The sequence below is a fragment of the Myotis daubentonii genome, chromosome X (genome assembly GCF_963259705.1).
Source record: "Myotis daubentonii chromosome X, mMyoDau2.1, whole genome shotgun sequence".
Classification (NCBI taxonomy): Eukaryota; Metazoa; Chordata; class Mammalia; order Chiroptera; family Vespertilionidae; genus Myotis; species Myotis daubentonii.
In genome coordinates this window covers 58834349-58856533 of record NC_081861.1, presented here as the reverse complement: position 1 = coordinate 58856533, position 22185 = coordinate 58834349, and the positions used below count along the sequence as shown (strand labels likewise).

Genomic DNA, 22185 nt, shown 5'->3' with positions numbered 1-22185 from the left:
AAGGATTGTAAGGAAGGAAAAAACACACATGCACACACACACACCCAAAAAAACCAACACAAAGATTTGTAAGGAAATACTATGAACAACTACATGCCAACAAGCTGGAAATGTGGAGGAAATGGATAAATTCCTAGAAAAATACAATCTTGAAAAACTGAATCAGGTAAAAATCAGAAAATCTGAACAGGCCAATAACAACTGATGAAATAGAAGCAGTAATCAAAAAACTCCAAACAAAAGTCTGGGTCTGGATGACTTCACAGGGGAGTTTTACCAATCATTCAAAGAAGAACTAACACCTGTACTCCTCAAACTATTCCAAAAAACCCAAAAGGAAGGAACACTTCCAAGCTCTTTTTTTGAGACCATCATTACCTTAATCCCAAAACCAGATAAAGACACTACAAAGAAAGAGAATTACAGGCCAATATCCCTGATGAACATAGATGCTAAAATCCTCAACAAAATATTAGCAAATAGGATCCAGCAATATATTAAAAAGATCATACACCATAATCAAGTGGGATTTATTCCAGAAATGCAAGGCTGGTAAAATTTTCACAAATCAATAAATGTGATACATCACATAAACAAATTGAAAGACAAAAATCACATGATCATATCAATTGATGCAGAAAAAGCATTTGACAAAATCCAACATCCATTTTTGATAAAAAAAAAAAAAACTCTCAGCAAAATGGGAATAGAAGGATCATACCTCAACATGATAAAGGCCATATATGACAAACCTACAGGGAACATCATACTCGATGGACAAAAACTAAAACCATTTTCCCTAAGAACAGGAACAAGACAGGGATGTCTACTTTCACCAGTCTTATTCAACAGAGTACTGGAAGTCCTAGTCACAGCAATTAGACAAGAAAACAAAATAAAAGGCATCCAAACTGGAAAGGAAGAAGTAAAACTCTATTCGCAGATGACATAATAATGTACATAGAAAACCCTAAGAACTCCACCAAAAAACTACTAGATTTAATAAATGAATTTGGCAATGCAGAATATAAAATCAACACCCCGAAAATCAATGGCTTTTTTTAACACCAATAATGAATTCTCAGAAGGAGAAACTAAACAAGCAAACCCATTTACCATTGCAACAAAAAGATTAAAATACTTAGGAATACACTTAACCAAGGAGGCAAAAGACCTGTATTCAGAAAACTATAGAACGTTGAAAAAAGAGATAGAAGAAGGTATGAACAAGTGGAATAATATACCATATTCATGTATTGGTAGAATCAACATCATTAAAATGTCCATACTACCCAAGGCAATCTACAGATTCAATACAATCCCTATTAAAATACCAATAGCATATTTCACAGATCTAGAAAAAATACTCCAACAGTTTATACGAACCAAAAAAAGGCCCCAAATAACCACAGCAATCTTGAGAAAGAAGAACAAAGTTGGAGGAATCACAATACCAGATTTCAAGTTACACTAAAAAGCCACGGCAATCAAAACAGCCTGATACTGGCACAAGAACAGGCATATAGATCAATGGAACAGAACAGAGACCCCAGAAATTGACCCAAGCCATTATGCTCAATTAATATTTGACAAAGGAGGCAAGAATATACAATGGAATCAAGACAGTTTCTTCAATAAATGGTGTTGGTAAAATTGGACAGATACATGCAAAAAAAAAAATGAACTAGACCACGAACTTACATCATACACAAGAATACACTCAAAATGGATAAAGGACTAAAATGTAAGGTGTGAAACCATAAAAATAATAGAAGGAACAATAGGCAGCAAAATCTCAAACATCTCTCATAGCAATACATTTACAGATACATCTCCTAGGGCAGTGGTTGGCAAACTGCAGTCGCAAGTTACACGCGGCTCTTTGGCCCCTTGAGTGTGGCTCTTCCACAAAATACTGACTTCTGCGCATGGGGCACAAAGTTTCAATCGCACTGTACATGCACGCCCACATGTGGTATTTTGTGGAAGAGCCACACTCAAGGGGCCAAAGAGCCGCATATGGCTCTCAAGCCACAGTTTGTCGGCCACTGTCCTAGGGCAAAGGAAACTAAGAAAGAAATAAACAAATGGGACTACTTCAAAATAAAAAGCTTCTGAACAGCAAGAGAAGCCATCACCAAAATGAAAAGGGAGCCCACTGTATGGGAGAACATATTTGGCAATGATACATCTAATAAAGGGTTAATATCCAAAATATATAAGGAACTCATACAATTTAACAAAAGGAAGACAAACAAGCCAATAAAAAAATGGGCAAAGGACCTAAATAGACACTTCTCCAAAGTGGATATACAGCTGGCTAAGAGACATGAAAAAATGCTCAAAGTCACTGATCCTCAGAGAGATGCAAATTAAAACGACAATGAGGTATCACATTACACCTGTCAGAATGGCTACCATCAACAAATCAACAAATGACAAGTGCTGGCGAGGATGTGGAGAAAAGAGACCCTTAGTACACTGGTACAGCCATTATGGAAAACAGTATGGAGTTTCCTCAAAAAATTAAATATGGAACTGCCATTTGACCCAGTGATCCCACTTCTAGGAATATATCCTAAGAAACCTGAAATCCAAATTAGAAAGAATGTATGCACCCCTATGTTCATAGCAGCACAATTTATAATAGCTAAGATCTGGAAACAGCCCAAGTGCCCTTCATTAGATGAGTGGATAAAAAAAAGCTGTGGTATATTTATACCATGGAATACTATGCAGCAGTGAAAAAGAAGGATCTCTTACCCTTTGAGAGACAGCATGGAGGGACCTAGAGAGTATAATGCTAAGTAAAATAAGTCAGTCAGAGAAAGACAATGATCTCACTCATATGTGGAATCTAAGTAACAAAATAAACTGATGAATGGAGTGAATCCAGAGACATGGAAGAATGAGACAGAGCATGGAATCTCAGTGGGAAGACGGGGGAGGGTCTGTGGGTGGGAGGTAATCAACCAAGGACCTTGTATACATATATGCATAATCCATGGACAGAGACAATAGGCAGTAAGGGCCTGTGGCAGGGGGGAGGGGGTTGGAGGTGAGCTGGAGGGGGTAAAAAGGGAAAAATAGGGGACATATGTAATACTTTCAACAATAAAAATTTATTAAAATAAATAAATAAATTTTTTTAAAAACAGAAAGAGATTGAAAAAGCCAAACTAGTGTGGATCAGTGGTTGAGTGTCAACCTATGAACCAGGAAGTCACATGCCCAGGTTGTAGGCCAGATCCCCAATGGGGGGTATGCAGGAGATACCTGATTGGTGATTCTGTCTCATCATTGATGTTTCTATCTCTTTCTCCCTCTCCCTTCCTCTCTGAAATCAATAAAAATATATTTTTAAAAAGAAAAAAGATACAACAAAATGAAAAAAGTATCGCATGTTCATGGATTAGAAGAATCAACATAGTTAAAATGGACATATCACCCAAAGCAATATACAGATTTAATGCAATCCACATCAAAATGCCAATGTTATTTTTTAAAGAAATAGAAGGAGCAATCATCAGATTTGTATGGAACCACAGAAGACCCCGAATAGCCAAAGCAATCCTGAGAAAAAAGAACGAAGCTAGAGGTATCACACTACCTGACTCCAAAATATACTACAGAACTACAATAATCAAAACAGCATGGTATTGGCAGAGAAAAAGATACACAGATCAATGGAACAGAATAGAGAGCCAAGCTATAAGAAACCACATGTGTATGGACAGATAATTTTCAACAAAGGAGCTAGAAACACACAATGGAGTAAAGATAGTCTCTTCAATAAATAGTACTGGGAAAACTGGAAAGCCACATGCAAAAGAATAAAAGTGTATTAAAGTTTGTCCCCAGGTACAAAAATTAATTCAAAATGGATCAAAGACCTAAATATAAGACCCTAAACAATAGGTCACATAGAAGAAACATAGGTACCAAACTTATGGACCTTGATCATAGAGATTATTTTATGAACTTCACCCCAAAGGCAATGGAAGTAAAGGCATAAATAAATGAATGAGACTTATCAAACGAAAAAGCTTCTGCAGAGCAAAATAAAATGACAAGAAAACAAAGAGGCAGTCAACCAGATGGGAGATGATATTTGCAAACAGTAGCTCCGACAAAGATTTAATTTCCAAAATATATAAAGAATTCATGCCCTGGGGAGAAACTAAGATGGCGGCATAGATAAACACCGGGAAATTGCTGCCTCCCACAACAACTTCAAAAAAACAACATAAAGACAAAACGGACATCATCCAGAACTAAAGGAAAGCTGGCTGAGTGGAAATTCTACAACTAGAAGGAAAGAAAAGCACACTGAGAGCCAGAGGAGCTGCGGAAGTAAAGTGCAGAGGTACAGAGGCTCTCTTGCGCAGAAAGGGGCTGGCACCTGAGGACACGGCTGTCTTTGTGAATCGGGAGGGAGTCACAAGCTCCCAACTGCTCTGAACTCCGGTTCCGGGAAGTCTCTGGGGACCCAGGACTCATACAGGGAGAAACTGGACTGTCTGGCAGCGGGCAGAACTTGGAACTTGAGGTCGGCTTTCCCTCAGAGGTGCATGCAGCAATTACAGGGACACTGAGACGCATGGCCCCTTAGGGCAGGGCTGAGAATCCGCCATAGTTGCTTGCTCCGCCCTTTGATTCCCTGAGACCCCGCCCCACCCAGGCTTCGGCACAGGCTTTTGCATATGAATGCCCTGGCCCTTTGCAACCTGAAAATTACCTAACTGCAGCTGGGCCAGACAGACCCAGAACTTCCAAGAGAAGGCCCAAGGCCCCACAGCGGCTTGCATTGCTTCACAGCTGGGCCTCATCAGGGTACCTCCAAACTCCAAAAAAGGAAGGGGAATCTGCAGTTCTCTTCGTAGCTCCTGCTGTGTAACCTCAGGCAAAGGCTAAATTAGCACCTCCTTAGATCCAAGAGCCAGTGTACCCAGTGGTCAGAGGGGGACCATCCAGATTACAACTCCTCAGATCCATAAGGGACACACTCAGGGTGCAGACTCAGTGAGCACCAAAAGCCCACTGAAGCAAGTCTTGCCCCAGAAGGGTGTCTTCAGCCCAGAAGTTCTCCCACTGCAGACACAGCTGATTCTCACTGCCAATTGGCCTGGAGGTCAATTCCTCCCAGTGATCCTACAACAATCAAGGCATAACTACAATAAGACTGTGCAAAAAGCCCACAAGGGGGTACACCAAGAGTGTCCACCTCAGGTAACTGGTGAGGCTGAGCCACTGGGCCCTACAGGACACCTAGCACCCAAAACCACTCTACCAACACAGGGAAGCATAAAAAATGTGGAGACAAAGAAACAGGTCACAAATGACAGAAATGGAGGAAAGCAAACGACTGGATATAGAGTTCAAGGCCACGTTTATAAGGTTTTTCAAGAATTTTATGGAAACCGCCGATAAATTTAGTGAGACCCTCGATAAATCTAGTGAGACTCTCGAGGATATGAAAAAGGACCAACTAGAAATTAAGCATACACTGACTGAAATAAAGAATAATATACAGAGATCCAACAGCAGACAAGAGGATCCCAAGAATCAAGTCAAAGATTTGAAATACGAAGAAACAAAAAAGACCCAACTGAAAAAGAAAAAAGAAAAAAGATTCCAAAAATATGAAGATAGTGTAAGGAGCCTCTGGGACAACTTCAAGCGTACCAACATCAGAATTATAGGGGTACCAGAAGAAGAGAGAGGGCAAGATATTGAAAACCTATTTGAAGAAATAATGACAGAAAACTTCCCCTACCTGGTGAAAGAAATAGACTTTTACAAGTCCAGGAAGCGCAGAGAACCCCAAACAAAAGGAATCCAAAGAGGACCACACCAAGACACATCATAATTAAAATGCCAAGAGCAAAAGACAAAGAGAGAATCTTAAAAGCAGCAAGAGCAAGACAGTCAGTTACCTACAAGGGAGTACCCATATGACTGTCAGCTGATTTCTCTACAGAAACCATGCAAGCCAGAAGAGAGTGGCAAGAAATATTCAAAGTGATGAATATCAAGAACCTACAACCAAGATTACTTTATCCAGCAAAGCTTTCATTCAGAATTGAAGGTCAGATAAAGAGCTTCACAGATAAGAAAATGCTAAAGGAGTTCATCACCACCAAACCAGCATTATATGAAATGCTGAAAGGTATTCTTTAAGAAGAGGAAGAAGAAAAAGGAACTCTTACCATTTGTCACAGAATGGATGGAACTGGAGAGCGGATAAATACCACATGATCTCACTCATTTGTGGAATACAATGAACAACATAAACTGATGAACAAGGACTGATCCAGAGACGGAGAGGCATTCTGTCGGGCCTTGGAGGGAAGGTAGGGGAGGGTGGGGGTAAGGGGGAAAGATCAACCAAAGGACTTATATGCAAGCATATAGGCCTAACCAATGGACACAGACAACGGGGGGTGAGGGCATGAGTGGGGGGCGGGGGGTAGGGCAACGTGGGGATAAGGACACATATGTAATATCTTAATCAATAAAAAATATATTTTAAAAAAATTAAATAATTCATGCCCTGACAGGTTTGGCTCAGTGGATAGAGCGTCAGCCTGCAGACTAAAGGGTTCCAGGTTTGATTCTGGTCAAGGGCATGTACCTTGGTTGTGGGCACATCCCCAGTGGGGGGTGTGCAGGAGGCAGCTGACCGATGTTTCTCTCTCATTGATGTTTCTAACTCTTTATCCCTCTCCCTTCCTCTATGTAAAAAAATCAATAAAATATATATATTTTTAAAAAAGAATTCATAAAACTCAACACCAAACAACAACCCAATCAAAAAGTGGGCAGAGGACCTGAACAGACACCTGTCCCAAGAAGACATACAAAGAGCCAATAGATATATGAAAAGATGTTTGACCACACTGGCAATTAGGGAAATACAAATCAAAACTACAATGAAATACCATCTCATACCTGTTAGACTGGCGATTAGCAACAAGACAAGCAATAAATGTTGGCGAGGTTGTAGAAAAAAGGAAACCCTCATTCATTGCTGATGGGAATGTAGACTGGTACAACCACTATGGAAAGCAGTCTGGCGATTCCTCAAAAAAATTAAGAATAGAACCAACTTATGACCCAGCAATCCCTCTCCTGGGTATATATCTGAAAAACTCAAAAGCATGTATCCAAAAATATATATGCACCCCTATGTTCATTGCAGCATTATTTGCAGTGGCCAGTACATGGAAACAATCAAAGTGTCCTTTGATAGAAGACTGGATAAAAAGAAGTGGTACATACACACAATGGAATAATATTCAGCCATAAAAAAGGATGAAATACTGCCATTTGCAACATTGTCGGTGGACCTTGAGAATATTATGCTAAGTGAAATGTCAGTCAGAAAAAGCTAGGAACCATATGATTTCACTCATATGTGGGATGTAAAACTGAAACTCATGAACACAAACAGCAGTGTGGTGGTTGCCAGAAGGAAGGGGATAGGGCAGTGATGGCGATGGCGAACCTATGACACACGTGTCAGAGGTGACACGCGAACTCATTTTTTTGGTTGATTTTTCTTTGTTAAATGGCATTTAAATATATAAAATAAATATCAAAAATATGTCTTTGTTTTACTATGGTTGCAAATATCAAAAAATTTCTATATGTGACACAACACCAGAGTTAAGTTAGGGTTTTTCAAAATGCTGACACGCCGAGCTCAAAAGGTTCGCCATCGCTGGGATAGGGAATGAATGGGGTCCTAACATATAGTGATGGGAGAAGATTTGACTTTGGGTGGTGGATGCACAGTGCAATGTACAGATCTTGTAACATAGAAACCCACACCTAAAACCTATATGATCATATTAACCAATGTCACCCCAATAAATTTAACTAAAAGGGGGGAATAAAACATATGGAAATGTTAAGAGTATATAGATCCTTTAACCTGGCAATTCCACATAAGGGATTTATCTAATACATATACTATCACATACACTTACTTATTCATCACATAACATTCTACATATGTGCAAAAATATATGTACAAGGATATTCAGTGAAAAATGGTGGTAAAAATAGAGTACAAACAACCTTAAAATTCATTAGTAAGGGACTAGTTAAATGACATATTTGTGAGAAGAATGTTTACAACAAGTTCATTAATTATTTTAGTTCTGGAACTTGGTTTTGTTTTTTAATAGTGATAAGAATGGTGCAGTACTAGGAAAGTTATGGAAAATGCTGTCAATTTTAATTTAAAATGAGAATCTGGTGTTTCTGTATTTTATTGTTTTCAGTAAAAGTTCATATGTGTTTTGGACTTTTTGAGAGAAAAAAACTGTACAGCCTATTTTAAAAATCAAGTAGACCTATAAGTATTGATGCAGATTCTACATCACTGTGGGAAAATCACCAAAATCTTTTGTTAACTGAAAAGCATGGTGCAGACAGTGTTAACAGTCTGTTTCTATTGTTTTAAAGAGAGAGGGATGGTATGTACACATACATGTACGTGTATACACATACAAACACTTGTATAGTCACAGAATATCTCTGGTAGACTACACAAGAAACTGGTACGAGTGGTGATATCTGAAGGACAAGTGGTCAGAAGTAAAAAAGAGACTCGCTGAATTTTTTCTACCATATGCATATACTGGCTTTTCAAAATAATTATTTATTGCCTTTTTGAGGCCATGTTTATTGTTTTATGCAATATGAATGTTAGCAGAATCCTAGGTTTGCTCTTAATAACTGCATTTTAAAACCTCTTTTTCACAATGAATATTTTCATTTTATTTGAAAATGAAATAACATAGAAAGGTATACGGTAAAGTCTCCTTCCCACCTGTGACTCCCATCTCTGCAGTTTTCCCCCACCAGAGATAGCTACTATCATCAGTTTCTTATATAACTTCAGAGTTTCTCTATGCATATACAAGCAAATACAAATATCTACTATCTTCATCCTTTGCCCTTTTTTCACAGATAGTTTACTATTACATAAACAATTTTTGCACACCTGGCTACTTTCACTTAGTAACATACCTTAAAACCAAAATCACAAGGCACAATAAAAAACCAAACACACAATGGAGTAAACACTTGTATAGTCACAGAATATCTCTGGTAAACGGGGAAAAATAGGGGACATATGTAATACTTTCAACAATAAAAATTTATTAAAATAAATAAATATTCATATTCATAATTAAATACTCTGGGCTTCAAAGGATACCGTCAATAAAGTTAATAGAGAACCCACAGAATAAGAGAAAATATTTGCAAATTATTTATCTGTTAAGGGACTGGTATCCAGAAGCCAGACACAAAAGGCCACATATTGTATGATTCCATTGGTAGAAAATGTTCAGACTAGGCAAATCAGTAGAGAAAAACTAGATTTGTGGTTGCCTAGGGTGAGGATGGTGGTTTTGGGGAGAAATGGGGTGCATGCTATCTTCTTGGCTTAATGAAAATGTTCCACAATTGTTGTGACAGATGTACAACTCTGGAAAACCAATAAACTATATAAATAGGTGATCTATATGATATGTGAATTATATCTCAGTAAAACAGTTTAAAAAATTAATAACTTGTATGATAAAAAGCACCAAAAGCAAAGACAGGAGACAACATACACACTGGAAATAAATTTGCAGTTCACATCAAAGACAAAGCCTTTTTTTCTCTAATTTATAACAAATTCTTGGAAATCGATAAGGACAAGAACCACAGCCCAAAAGAAAAATGAACAGAAGGTATGAAAAGAAAATATAAATGTTTGTGAATTATGAAAGGGTTTGCAGCACAAAAGTTTTTTTTTTAACCTTGATGATGTCCAATTACAGACATATATACACACACATGACTTATTTATTTATGTTTTTATTTATTAGCACCATGCTCTAACCAACTGAGCCAACCGGCCGCCCCATGTGTTTTTATTTATTTGTTGTTGTCATTGTTTGGGTTTTTGATGTCATATCTAAGAAAGCTTTGCCTAACCCAAGGTCACAATGATTCACACCCATGTTTTAGCTCTTACATTTAGTTCTATGATCCATTTTGAATTCATTTCTGCACATGGTATAATGAAGAAAGAAGTTACTCTGTATGTGGCCAAATTTAACAAATATTTGTTATATGGCTTCTGAATTTTCATAGTTAGAAAGGGCTGCTGCACTTCAAGATTATAAAGAAATTCTATGATTTCCCCTTTTTACATTTAAATCTCTAACTACTTTATAATGTATCCGTATGAGACACATATCCAACTTTTCTTTTCACCATGGCTTGCCAGTTGTCCACTGTCATTTATTGAATAGTCCATCTTTTTCCCATTGATTTGAAATGCTGCCTTTATTATATATTTTTTTTAAAATTAAACAGAATAATAAAAATAAAGTATAAATGGAAGAGTAAATGTGCAAGAGTAGACAAGGAAATAAGACTGGAAACACATGGGCTCCATGCTATCATTTGGGGTAGAAGAAGCTCTTTCACAACTTTCCCAATTTTGTTTCCATGGTTACTGATCTATTTAGATTTACTATATCTTCTGGAATTAGTATTAGCCATTGCATTTTCCCAGAAAATCACCCATCTTGGCTTTCAAATGTCTTGCAAGGGAGTTGTACAAAGTACTTCTTATCATTTTTTAAGATGTCTTCATATTACTAGTTATGCTCATTTTCTCATTTAAGACTACATTTTTATGTTTATTCCTTTATATTCTTAATTTGGTTTATATATCTATTTTATTTTATTTTTCCAATAATACCTACTTGTTTATTTGTTGAGTCCACAGGATTTGGTTTTGTAGTTAATTAATTTCTGGATTTTTTAACATTATTGACTTATTCCGTCAGTTTCCTCTAGGTTTATTGTTATTTTTCTAGCTCATTGACTTCAAAGCTCAATTCACTTTTATTTTCAGTTTTAATTTACTGTTATTGAATTTATTGGGTAACATTAGTTAATAAAATTATACAGGTTTCAGGTGTACAATTCTATAATATATTATCTATACATTGTATTGTGTGTTCACCACCCCAACTCAAGTCTCCTTCCATCACCATTTATCCCTTCTACCTCCCCTACTCCCTTCCCTCTGGTAATCACCATACTACTGTCTGTGTCTGTGAGGGTGGATTTTTTTGTGTGTTTGTTTGAATTTGCTTAATCCTTTCAATTCATTTACCTTTAAATCTCACTTTTTTATCCAATCATATCATATGTAGTTTATACCCACCTATGTGGTTTGAATATTGCAAATAAATTGTATTATTAATATAAAAAGAGGGAGGAGAAAGGGAGAGAGAAAAAAGAGAGAGAGATTACAAGAAGACAACATTTCAAAAAAATCAAAATAATTGACCAGGGCCAGAACTAAGATGAAGTAAGATGCATTCACTTTGGATGAAAAATTTAATAGGATGCCAAAAAACCCAAACAACTCAGTAATCAAGACACATAATATTTTTATGCAATATTTTGGAAAATCAAATTAGAAAATTATGGCCTGCAGGTTGGCTGCTTATTATATCAATAAAGTTTTATTGGAACCAGGGCCAAGATTAGGGTAAGATGAATGAGGCAAGGTTCATCAAGTGGAAGAGTGGATCTCACCTTTCTAAACAATCTTAATATTTTGGTCATCATTGATTTGTGTACTAATTTTTATTTTTGAAAATATGACATTAAAAATTAATCTCAATTACTGAGATTTTGGGCATCCTTTAAGTTATAAACAGAAGTAAGTTGCTTCACTTGCCTCACCCAAGACTGAACCCTATAATTGACTCTTAGTGTCATTATTTTCCAAATTCCTCAAAATAAACATGAATTACTTTGATCATCAGGAAAAAAATAACTTAAAAAAGACATCAAGACTCACTCAATGATGTTCCTAGTGGTTTCACCATAGGGCTTGCAGGAAATAAAAACTAGTGTGCAGATGGCCCTGCAGTTTCGAATGGCTTGAACCACCTGGTAATCTGAAGGCAGAAAGACATTGCTATTAATATAATTAAACTATCATGATCTGGGTTAGCACAAACTCTCAACTGGCCAGCACCTAGAATTGGTGAGGAATAGAGGAGAAAAATGGTTCAGAGCCAGTCCAATGGGGGCACCGTTAACGTGGTATGGGAATGGGGCTAAAGCTAGGGAATATCATGGGAACATCCAACTAGTTCTAAAGCGGGAAAGATATTCATCCTTACGCAGTCCTGCCCGAGCTGGGTTTACCACAGCAACAATTAACTGCCCATTTTCCTTTGACTTCAGCAGCTGTGGCAAAATCTTCTCTGCTTGACCAGCGTAGAATTCACAGTTAGTGATGCCTGCAGAAGAGAGGCCCACATGACATAAATGAAAACGCTTGCCCACCAGTGAGGTGCAGGGAGCTTTAGCTTTATAGAAATGTACAGGAGCCAGGGCTCTGCCATCTCCCTTTGGACCTAGCATACCTCTGAATAACAATGAAAGAAATGCTTCTGGACCTGCTTCATTTTTCCAATGTGCTTTCCCTTGCAATATCTCAATAGGCCTTTCCGCTTGAGAGGCCCGCTAGACAGTGTTATTTTATAATTGTGTGACTCACACAGCACATAAGAACCTATTCCAAGAAGAGAACCTTGACTTTTACTCAGGTGTTTTTCTGTTATTGAAGGTTTTTCACACAGAGCCACCAGAGTTGTGTGAAGGTGTGGTAGGGGGACAAAAAGATCTGTTTTCTATATTGCAGTTTGGCATAAGATTTTGTTCAAAGAAAAGATTCTGTTGCTAAAAACAGCTTGAAACCTATTGTCTTATGTTCTGGTGCCTCATGAGTCTAATGTCAAGAGGCTCTTCTATATTATCCAAAGTTGTGACAAGTTCTCCTGCTATCAGTTTGGCTTATTTCTTCCCTCAGGCTCTGCTTCTAGATAGAAGAAAAGATTTAGCTATTGGGATCTCTTTCAGAAAACCATCAGGACCCAACTCTGACCACTCCACAACACCCTCTCTTCCTCCCCACAGGTCATGGATACAGTATATGCCCTTTCCCCCATGTAACAGTTTTCATAGCATAGAAACAACTGCAGCTCTTCATTTTTCCCCAGACTGAGAGCAGTGTACCATTGAAGGCTGCAGTCCACCTGGCGTCCTCTACCGCCTGCTCCACCAATTCAATCCCAAGGACCTGGGAGGTATATTTAGCCAGAGAGAGACCAATCACACCTAGGGAAGTAAGAGAGAATGAGAGGAGGGTATTTTAGGGTTTTAAACTAATGAGTTTATGCCTGCACCACTACCATCACCTCCCCACCCCAGACCTAATGTGCTGGGTGAATGGAGTTTGGGAGCTAGACAGCATGTAGATTCGGCCCTGGGCTACCACTTACCAGTTCCACAGCAGATATCAAGGAGGATGGTGTTAGAATTCACTCCACTCAGCTTCCCTATGGTCCGATACAGCACCTCTGCACCAGCAGTGTTAATTTGGAAAAAGGCATCTGGAGAGATGCGGACCTTCAAGCCCAAGAGCTCTTCAAAGATGTGGGGTTCCCCAAAAAGGAGCTGGAAGGGGGACTGCTGATGGCTGCAACGGGTCCTGGTGCTGGAAAAGAATTTTTAAGAAAGCATCTTGGAATGGTAGACCATTTTCTCTCTAGTGCTTGGTTGGAGAGGGAGACCCTAGCATCTCATTTAGGAGGCACACGCTCTATGGCATGGCCCTGAGAGCTCTGTAGGAATTCCCCTCTCATGGGATCGAGATACATGCAAACACTCTCTCATCTACAGTCTGGCCTGGGTTCCTGGACCTGTATGGTGTACGAGGACCAATACCACTTAGCCCTGATCCACCATAATCAGCAGCCCTGCCACAGCAATCCCCAACCCAGACTATGGCAAGCCATCTGCCTCGTGCTTGTTTGGCTGTCCCAGATTTACCTTTCCTGGAAGTACAGTGATGTCAAGTTACAGACTGCTCCTGGACCTTTGATGAAAAACTCCTTTACAGTTTCCTTCTGAACACAGAGCTCCTCCTGCCCAGACAACAAAATTAGGGATCAAGCAAAGACTCATCTCTGACAAGTTTTCTCTCCTGGCTCCACAATCATCAGCCCTGCAGTAGTCACACAAGAGGGCACATTTCTCTAATCCTATTATAAATAACACTTAACACAAAGCAATGTTCTATAGGACAAAAAATAATTTGTTTTCACATCTCAGTAGAAGCATCGCTTTCCTTGCTGGCTTTTGACAAATCCTATAACATAGATACATACTTTCTCTAGTCTGAGCCCCTTTAAAGAAAGTGTGAGTTATTCTTGTAAACAGGAGCTAAACTAAGCTTTTGTCCCATCACAAAGAAGAAATAACCTTTCAATTCCCTTCATACTTCTCCATTTCAAACATCCCAACCACTCACCCAAACATCACCTCAGAGGACATGAGTGATAGGAGAATGAAAAGTGCCAGGAAGAGAATGAGCATGGTAACTGAGTCCTTTATTTGAGTTCAGAACATTTTACAATGCTTACATCACTACAGAGAGTCTAACCATTAGCTTAACACAGGATATATCACAATAAACTATGTTGGAGCTATAGAGTTAAAAGGCCAGGAATTAATGACTTAGGTTCAAACCCTAGCCTGGCTATTTTCTGGCTCTGTAACCTTGGGTACTTACATGCCTCCATTTGCCCATTTGTGAAATGAGGATGACAATACCTCTCCTTCTCCCATGTACTTCACAAGTGGGTTAAGATGATCACAAAAGTACAGGAATATTTTAACGTGTGAATGTTTGAAAGCTCCAAGTGCATTACAAATGTAAAGTAATTTTTGGGTTATGACATTTTGACTATATTCTAGTCTCTATTGAATTGGTTTTTGGATTTAGTAGAGCACCTACTAACTTCCATGGGCCAAATTCTTATGAAAATACTTAGGGGTCCTCACATGATAATTAACTTGGTAACCTGGCCTCAGTCTCCACGGTTTGATAATGCATTATCAACCCCTCTTCCCAACCCACACAGATATTCTGTGGATGTGCAGTTTCTGCTATCTGCTCTGAAACTTCCAAAAGCCAACTGTAGCACAGTAGTGGTGGGGTTGCTATGGAAGCTGCCCAGTATCATCTTGTGAGTCTCACCTTACTTAATTCCTGGGGATGGAAAGTAATGATGGCCATTGTGTGCCCTTGGCTATTGGTGCGGACTGTGAGCTCACGCCAGTGTCCACCTTCATGAAACAGAAGGCAGGGCTCCAATGGGGACTGTCGAAGGAATACTTCATAGTACTAGGAAGAAAACACTATTATTACACAGGCAAAACTAACAAGTTACACAGATGATTATTTATGCTGAGTGATTGTTATGGACTGCATTGTAACCCTCCCCTCCAATTCACATATTGAAGCCCTAACTCCCAGTACCTCAGATTGTGACTGTATTTGGAGATAAGGTCTGAATATTTTTATCGATTTCAGAGAGGAAGGGAGAGGAAGAGAGAGATAGAAACATCAATGATGAAGGAGAATCATTGATCAGCTGACTCCTGCATGCCCCACACTGAGGATGGAGCCTGCAACCCAGACATGTGCCCTGACCAGTAATTGAACCATGACCTCCTGGTTCATAGGTAGACTCTCAACCACTGAGCCACACTGGTTGGGCTAAATTGCTAACATCTTGATCTCAGACATTGCCTTTAGAACTATGAAGAAATAAATTTCTCTTGTTTAAGCCACCTAGTTTGTGGCATTTTGTTATGGAAGCCCTAGCAAACTAATAAAGTAATACAAGAAACATGAACTCTGCCCTTTCACCTTACAGAAGGACATAATCCATTGTATTCCAAACAGTAAGCTGCAGGAAGGCTTAGAGTTGTATCCTTAGTCTCGCACATAATAGTTGCTCAATAATTATTATTGAAAGAAGGCATGAATGAACAGGAAAGGTATTTTATTTGTATGTACAATCTAAGATTATTCTATATATAGTATGGAAGACAATAATCTTCCATTTATGTGAATTTCTCCTGGCAGCAATTCCTAATTTACTACTCAGATGCTATGATTCTATTCCTACCTATAACTTCCTGATGTAAGCCCATGTATTTCTATATATAACCAGGTACCAATTATAGCATAGTTTAGTCGACTCCTTCATTTCCTCCTGGTGAACACAAGTCAAATACAAGCTTGTTGCTGCCACAACAGGACACATTGTCTGATTTGCTGGGTCCTTTTGTGTTTAAAATACATGTATTCTAGGTCCACTGTATTTTCCAACAATCCCAAAATTATGTATAGAAGGGGAAGTTATACCAAAAAACAGTGCTGCCTTAGAGGGTAAAAATCAATTAAGGCTACACTTTATCACTTTTGCTATATCACATAAATGCAATACAACATATGCCTATCAATACTGAACGTATTTTTCAAATTTTGAGGTTGGTGATTCAAAGAAAAACTGGTTCAATTGTTGTTTACTGGCTGGTGGGTAAATAATTTTTTTATTTTTGGAAACAAGATTCAAATGTCACTGAGGTCCTGGAAGGACAAGAAATTGAAAAACTGAGTCAGACCTGGAAGACAGTGGGTAAGTAAATATGAAATACAGCCTCTCCATGGTATGAGCTCAGGCCTCAGTATCTTCATTTATAAAATAGAGACTGAGATTCCTTTTCTCATATGGAAATAGGTATTAATAGTGGAGGGAACTATAATCATATTGTAATATATAAATGTATCAAATCAACACATTTACACCTTAAATTTACCAATGCTATATGTCAATAATATCTCTATAAAAATAAATTTTAAAAGGAGTGAAGGGGCCTTCTGGTTAAAAAAAATAATACCCCTCCTAAAAATCCTACTAAAATTATATAAAGGTATAAAAAAAACATAAGCTTATTTAAACTCATTGCTCTACCAATTCTCCCTTCTTTCTCTCCTGCACCATCAGTTTCCTCCTTCCCTTACATTCTAAGGTTATACTATATATAGTATGGAATATAATATAATATAATATAATATAATATAATATAATAGGATTTCAACATATGAAAACCTGGGGCACACATTCAGACCACAGCCACACTTATCATCTTCTAACATACCATATACCTGTAATTTACTTTATAGTGTGTGTGGTTTTTTTAATCTTTCTCTCCCTACTAAAATGCAAGTTCTATGAGAGAAGGATTATTTTCTTCATTATTGTATCCTAAGCACCTAAGAATGTCTGGCACTTGTAGGTATTCAACAGTATATTTTTAATGAATAAATGAAAGAAATAACACAGCTAAAAGACAACAAGGGCAAACTAAATAAAGTCGTCAAAGATGGAAGGCAGACTGGAATGACAATTGACTTGTTAAAAGGCCAGGAATTAATGACTCTCTCATCTACAGTCTGGCCTGGGTTCCTGGACCTGGATGGTGTACGAGCTATCTGGATTGCCTGTAAAGGGGGACCTGATGAGATGTAAAGCTTGCCTGCTCCAAACAACCCTGGGAAGTCCCAAACTTGAAGGTGCAAGGCACTGGAGGAAGTAGATATAAGGTAAGATACGGGGCTAAAAACAGGTTTGGTTGAAGTATAGGCACAAAACTGGCAAACATCCTCATCCTACCAAGAATAATCATCCTCCTCTAGCAGGAGACTGGAGTGTTTTATTCTCAAGAGAAAATGAACCCACAAAAGCTCTGAATTTGGAGCTTACCAAGCACAATGGTGGTGGTAGTGGTGAAGTAGAAACAGAAGTTTCAATGTAAATCTTCATTTTTTTTAATTAAATCTTTATTGTTCAGATTATTACATTTGTTCCTCTTTTTTTCCCCCCCATAACTCCCCTCCTCCCAGTTCCCGCCCCACCCTCCACCCTCACTCCCCACCCACTGTCCTCATCCATAGGTGCACGATTTTTGTCCAGTCTCTTCCCGCATCTCCCACACCCCTTTCCCCCCCCCCCCAAGAATAGTCAGTCCATTCCCTTTCTATGTCCCTGATTCTATTATGATCACCAGATTATTTATTCACTTGATTCTTAGATTCACTTGTTGATAGATGCATGTTTGTTGTTCATAATTTGTATCTTTACCTTTTTCTTCTTCTTCCTCGTCTTAAAGGATACCTTTCAGCATTTCATATAATACTGGTTTGGTGGTGATGAACTCCTTTAGCTTTTCCTTATCTGTGAAGCTCTTTATCTGACCTTCAGTTCTGAATGATAGCTTTGCTGGATGAAGTAATCTTGGTTGTAGGTTCTTGGTATTCATCACTTTGAATATTTCTTGCCATTCCCTTCTGGCCTGCAAAGTTTCTGTTGAGAAATCAGCTGACAGTCGTATGGGTATTCCCTTGTAGGTAACTGAGTTTCTTTCTCTTGCTGCTTTTAAGATTCTCTCTTTGTCTTTTGCTCTTGGCATTTTAATTATGATGTGTCTTGGTGTGGTCCTCTTTGGATTCCTTTTGTTTGGGGTTCTCTGCGCTTCCTGGACCTGTAAGTCTATTTCTTTCACCAGGTGGGGGAAGTTTTCTGTCATTATTTCTTCAAATAGGTTTTCAATATCTTGCTGTCTCTCATCTTCTGGCACCCCTATAATTCTGATGTTGGTACGCTTGAAGCTGTCCCAGAGGCTCCTTACACTATCTTCGTATTTTCGGATTCTTTTTTCATTTTGCTTTTCTGGTTGGGTGTTTTTTGCTTCTTCGCATTTCAAATCTTTGCCTTGATTCTTGCGCTCCTCTGGTCTGCTGTTGGGAGTCTGTATAGTATTCGTTATTTCAGTCCATGTATGCTTAATTTCTAGTTGGTTCTATATCATAACATCGAGAGTCTCATTAGATTTCTTGAGGATCTCACTACATTTATCGGCGGCTTCTAGACAGTTCTTAAGAGACCTTAAAAGTGTGGTTCTGAACTCAATATCCTCCATTGACAGTTTTGTCCTGTTTGTCTCCGCATTTTTTATGCTTTCTTGGTGCACCCCCTAGTGGTCTTTGTGCGCAGTCTTGTTATAGTTAAGCTTTGATTGTTGTCAGCAATACCGGGGGTGATTTGACCCCCAGGCTAACTGGCTATGAGAGTCCGCTGTGTCTGCAGTGGGAGAGCTTCTGTGCTGGATCTCTAGGGCGGTGCTAATCTAGCGTTTGCCTGAGGCTATCTGGCAAATGGCTCTGCGCAGGGCTTGGGCGGGGCGGGTCGCACAGGATCAACAGGGTGGGCCGGAGAGAGCAGTTATGGTTGCTCTCAGTCCCGTCCCTAGGGGCTCTGCCTCACAGAGTCCCAGCAACCGCTGCAAACCTCGGAGAGAAAGCTGCCTTCGAGTTCCGACCGAAGCCAGACAGTCCCGCTTCTCCCGTTTGAGTCTGGGTCCCTAGAGACTCGCCCAGATCTGGAGCTCAGAATCTGAAACTCCCTCCCAATTGAAAACAACAACCGCGCCCTCCGCCTCCAGCCCGCTCCGCGTGCACTCTGCACCTCAGCACCTCAGTATTTCACTTCAGCACTGCGCCTCCTCTGAGTCTGGGTATGATATTCTCTTTCCTCCTAGTTGTAGAATTTCCACTCAGCCAGCCTTCCTGTGGTTCTGGATGATGTCCGTTCTGTCTTTTAGTTGTTTTTTGAAGTGGTTGTTCAAGGCAGCAATCTCCGGCATTAACCTATGCCGCCATCTTGGTTTCCTCCATAAATATTCATTTTTAATGGTTGGAACCAAATCCCCCTTCCATACCCAAATTATAGAAGGCCAGCAGCCTGGCAGGAAACTTGGAGATGATTTTCTCATGAAACTGAATATCCCCAGAGTAATGACCTCCTGAAAGAAACACACAAGGGAACCCCGACACATACAATTCACAGCAGTGAAGCCAAGAATCAACAAATCCATTCAAGCTGAATTGCTAATCAGTTTTTTAATGCCTCACTCTTAAATGAAGTCAGCCAAGTATCACCAACTATTTGATAAAGCCTCCATTGTGAAAGACAGTACCCAAAACAAACAGCAAAAAATCCTGAAGGAAACAGACAATTCAGAGAACAGAAAGCCCTGGCTGGTTTGGCCTGTGGACTGAAGATTCCCAGGTTTGATTCCAGTCAAGGGCACATGCCCGGATTGTGGGCTTGATCCCCAGTAGGGGGAATGTGGGAGACAACCAATCAATGATTCTCATCATTGATGTTTCTATCTCTCTCTCCCTCTCCATCCCTCTCTGAATTCAATAAAAATATATTTTTTAAAAAAGAACAGAAAAACACACACACATATATTACATTACTAAATATTACTAAAAAGAACAAGATATTATACAAAAGGAACAATCAGAGAACAAGAAAAATCTTTTGAAAACTAAAGTTAGTATAGTAGAAAAAATTATATAAAGATGTTGGCATTTATGTCAAGAAAATTTGACAAAAAGGCAAAGAAATAAAAAATAGTAGAGGAATCAATACTTGGAATCAAAATCTAAATAATAGAAGATATAGAGACAAAACAGAAAAATAAAAGGAGGTAAAAATAATACAGGAAAATTAATCACATCTGAAAGTATGCGTTTCCAGAGTGATAAGGCCTAGAAAGTTACTCACCACAATGAATTTTAAAAAGGCCCACATGGTCATGAAGTTTCAGGGATAAAGAGATTCCCTAAAATCTTCTAGAGGAAAAAAAGAGGGGAGAGAATATCTACGACGTTGAAGGCTAGATGACAATGAAACCATATCTTCATGTTTATAAAGGCAAATGATTCAAACCCAAAATTTGAAATCTAGAAAAATCTCAGTCATATATCAGGAAAGAAAAAAGACATTTACAGACATGCCAAGACACTAAAACTTTACCTCCTAGGCACCCTTCCTCAGGAAGCTAACGGAGGTTGTACTCCAGCTAAATGAGGTGTAAACCAGAAAAAGGAAGACAGGGGATCTAAGAAACAGGGGAGACAGGACAGAACAGCAAAGGGAGTCCCAGGATAACAGCCATGCAGAAGATCTCGGGAGCCTAGGATGGAAAACTCGTAGGAAAAGGTCTTCAGGGGAAAAACTGAACTCAAGTTTTTAAGCATATGGAGAATATTGATGAATGTCTGACAAAGCTTTTAAAGCATCTGGGGAAAAAATAGCAATAGGTTCATAGAAAACTAAGCCAATTGAAAAATGAGATAATTATTCAGGCCAATATAAACTAAAAGTTGCTGGGCCAGTGTGGCTCAGTGGTTGAGTGTCGACCTATGAACAAGGAGCTCATGGTTTGATTCCTGGTCAGGGCACATGCCTGGGTTATGGGCTCAATCCCTGGTGGGAGTCGTGCAGGAGGCAGATCATCAATGATTCTCTCTCATCATTAATGTTTCTATCTCTCTCTACTTCTCCCTTCCTCTCTGAAATCAAAGAAAATATATTTAAAATGACAAGAAAAACCTAAAAGTTGTAAAATCCATCATACCATATGGAACTATGCAGCTATAAAATGAAGTATCTATATATATAAAAGCCTAAGTGGCCATTAAGACCGGTCACTATGACGCGCACTGACCATCAGGGGGCAGACGCTCAACGCAGGAGCTGCCCCCTGGTGGTCAATGTACTCCCACAGCCAACCTCCCATGGCCAGCTAACCTCCCATGATCCCTTCCCTGGCTGGCCAGCCCTGATTGGCCCAATAGCCGGCCAGGCCAAGGGACCCCACCTGTGCATGAATTCGTGCACCAGCCTCTAGTGTGTGTGTGTGTGTGTGTGTATATATATATATATATATATATATATATATATATATAGTGTGTGAACCAAATGGCGGCATAGGTAAACACCTGAACTTGCTGCCGTGCACAACCACATTAAAACTACAACTAAAAGACAAAACAAGTATCATCCAGAACCACAGGAAGGCTGGCTGAGTGGAAATTCTACAACTAGAAGGAAAGAGAAAAGTGCATTGAGTCCGGTAGGAGGTGTAGAAATAATGACAGAAAACTTCCCCTACCTGGTGAAAGAAATAGACTTGCAAGTCCAGGAAGTGCAGAGAACCCCAAACAAGAGGAATCCAGAGGACCACACCAAGACACATCATAATTAAAATGCCAAGGGCAAAAGACAAAGAGAAAATCTTGAAAGCAGCAAGAAAAAAAACAGTTAGTTACCTACAAGAGAGTACCCCTATGACTGTCAGCTGATTTCTCAACAGTAA

At 39.1% G+C, this 22185-nt stretch overlaps 1 protein-coding gene across 1 annotated transcript in view; it reads right to left on the bottom strand.

Moving 5' to 3' along the window:
- The window catches only part of TRMT2B (tRNA methyltransferase 2 homolog B), a 69630-nt gene that overhangs the window by 18425 nt on the left and 29020 nt on the right, over nt 1-22185 (bottom strand). Inside the window, exons 8-13 of the mRNA XM_059678658.1 lie at nt 15143-15289; nt 13933-14027; nt 13383-13597; nt 13117-13218; nt 12219-12338; nt 11891-11990 (exon numbers count right to left, since the gene is read on the bottom strand). Of these exons, the coding sequence (XP_059534641.1) occupies nt 11891-11990; nt 12219-12338; nt 13117-13218; nt 13383-13597; nt 13933-14027; nt 15143-15289 (779 nt within the window). The remainder of the gene's footprint in view (nt 1-11890; nt 11991-12218; nt 12339-13116; nt 13219-13382; nt 13598-13932; nt 14028-15142; nt 15290-22185) is intronic.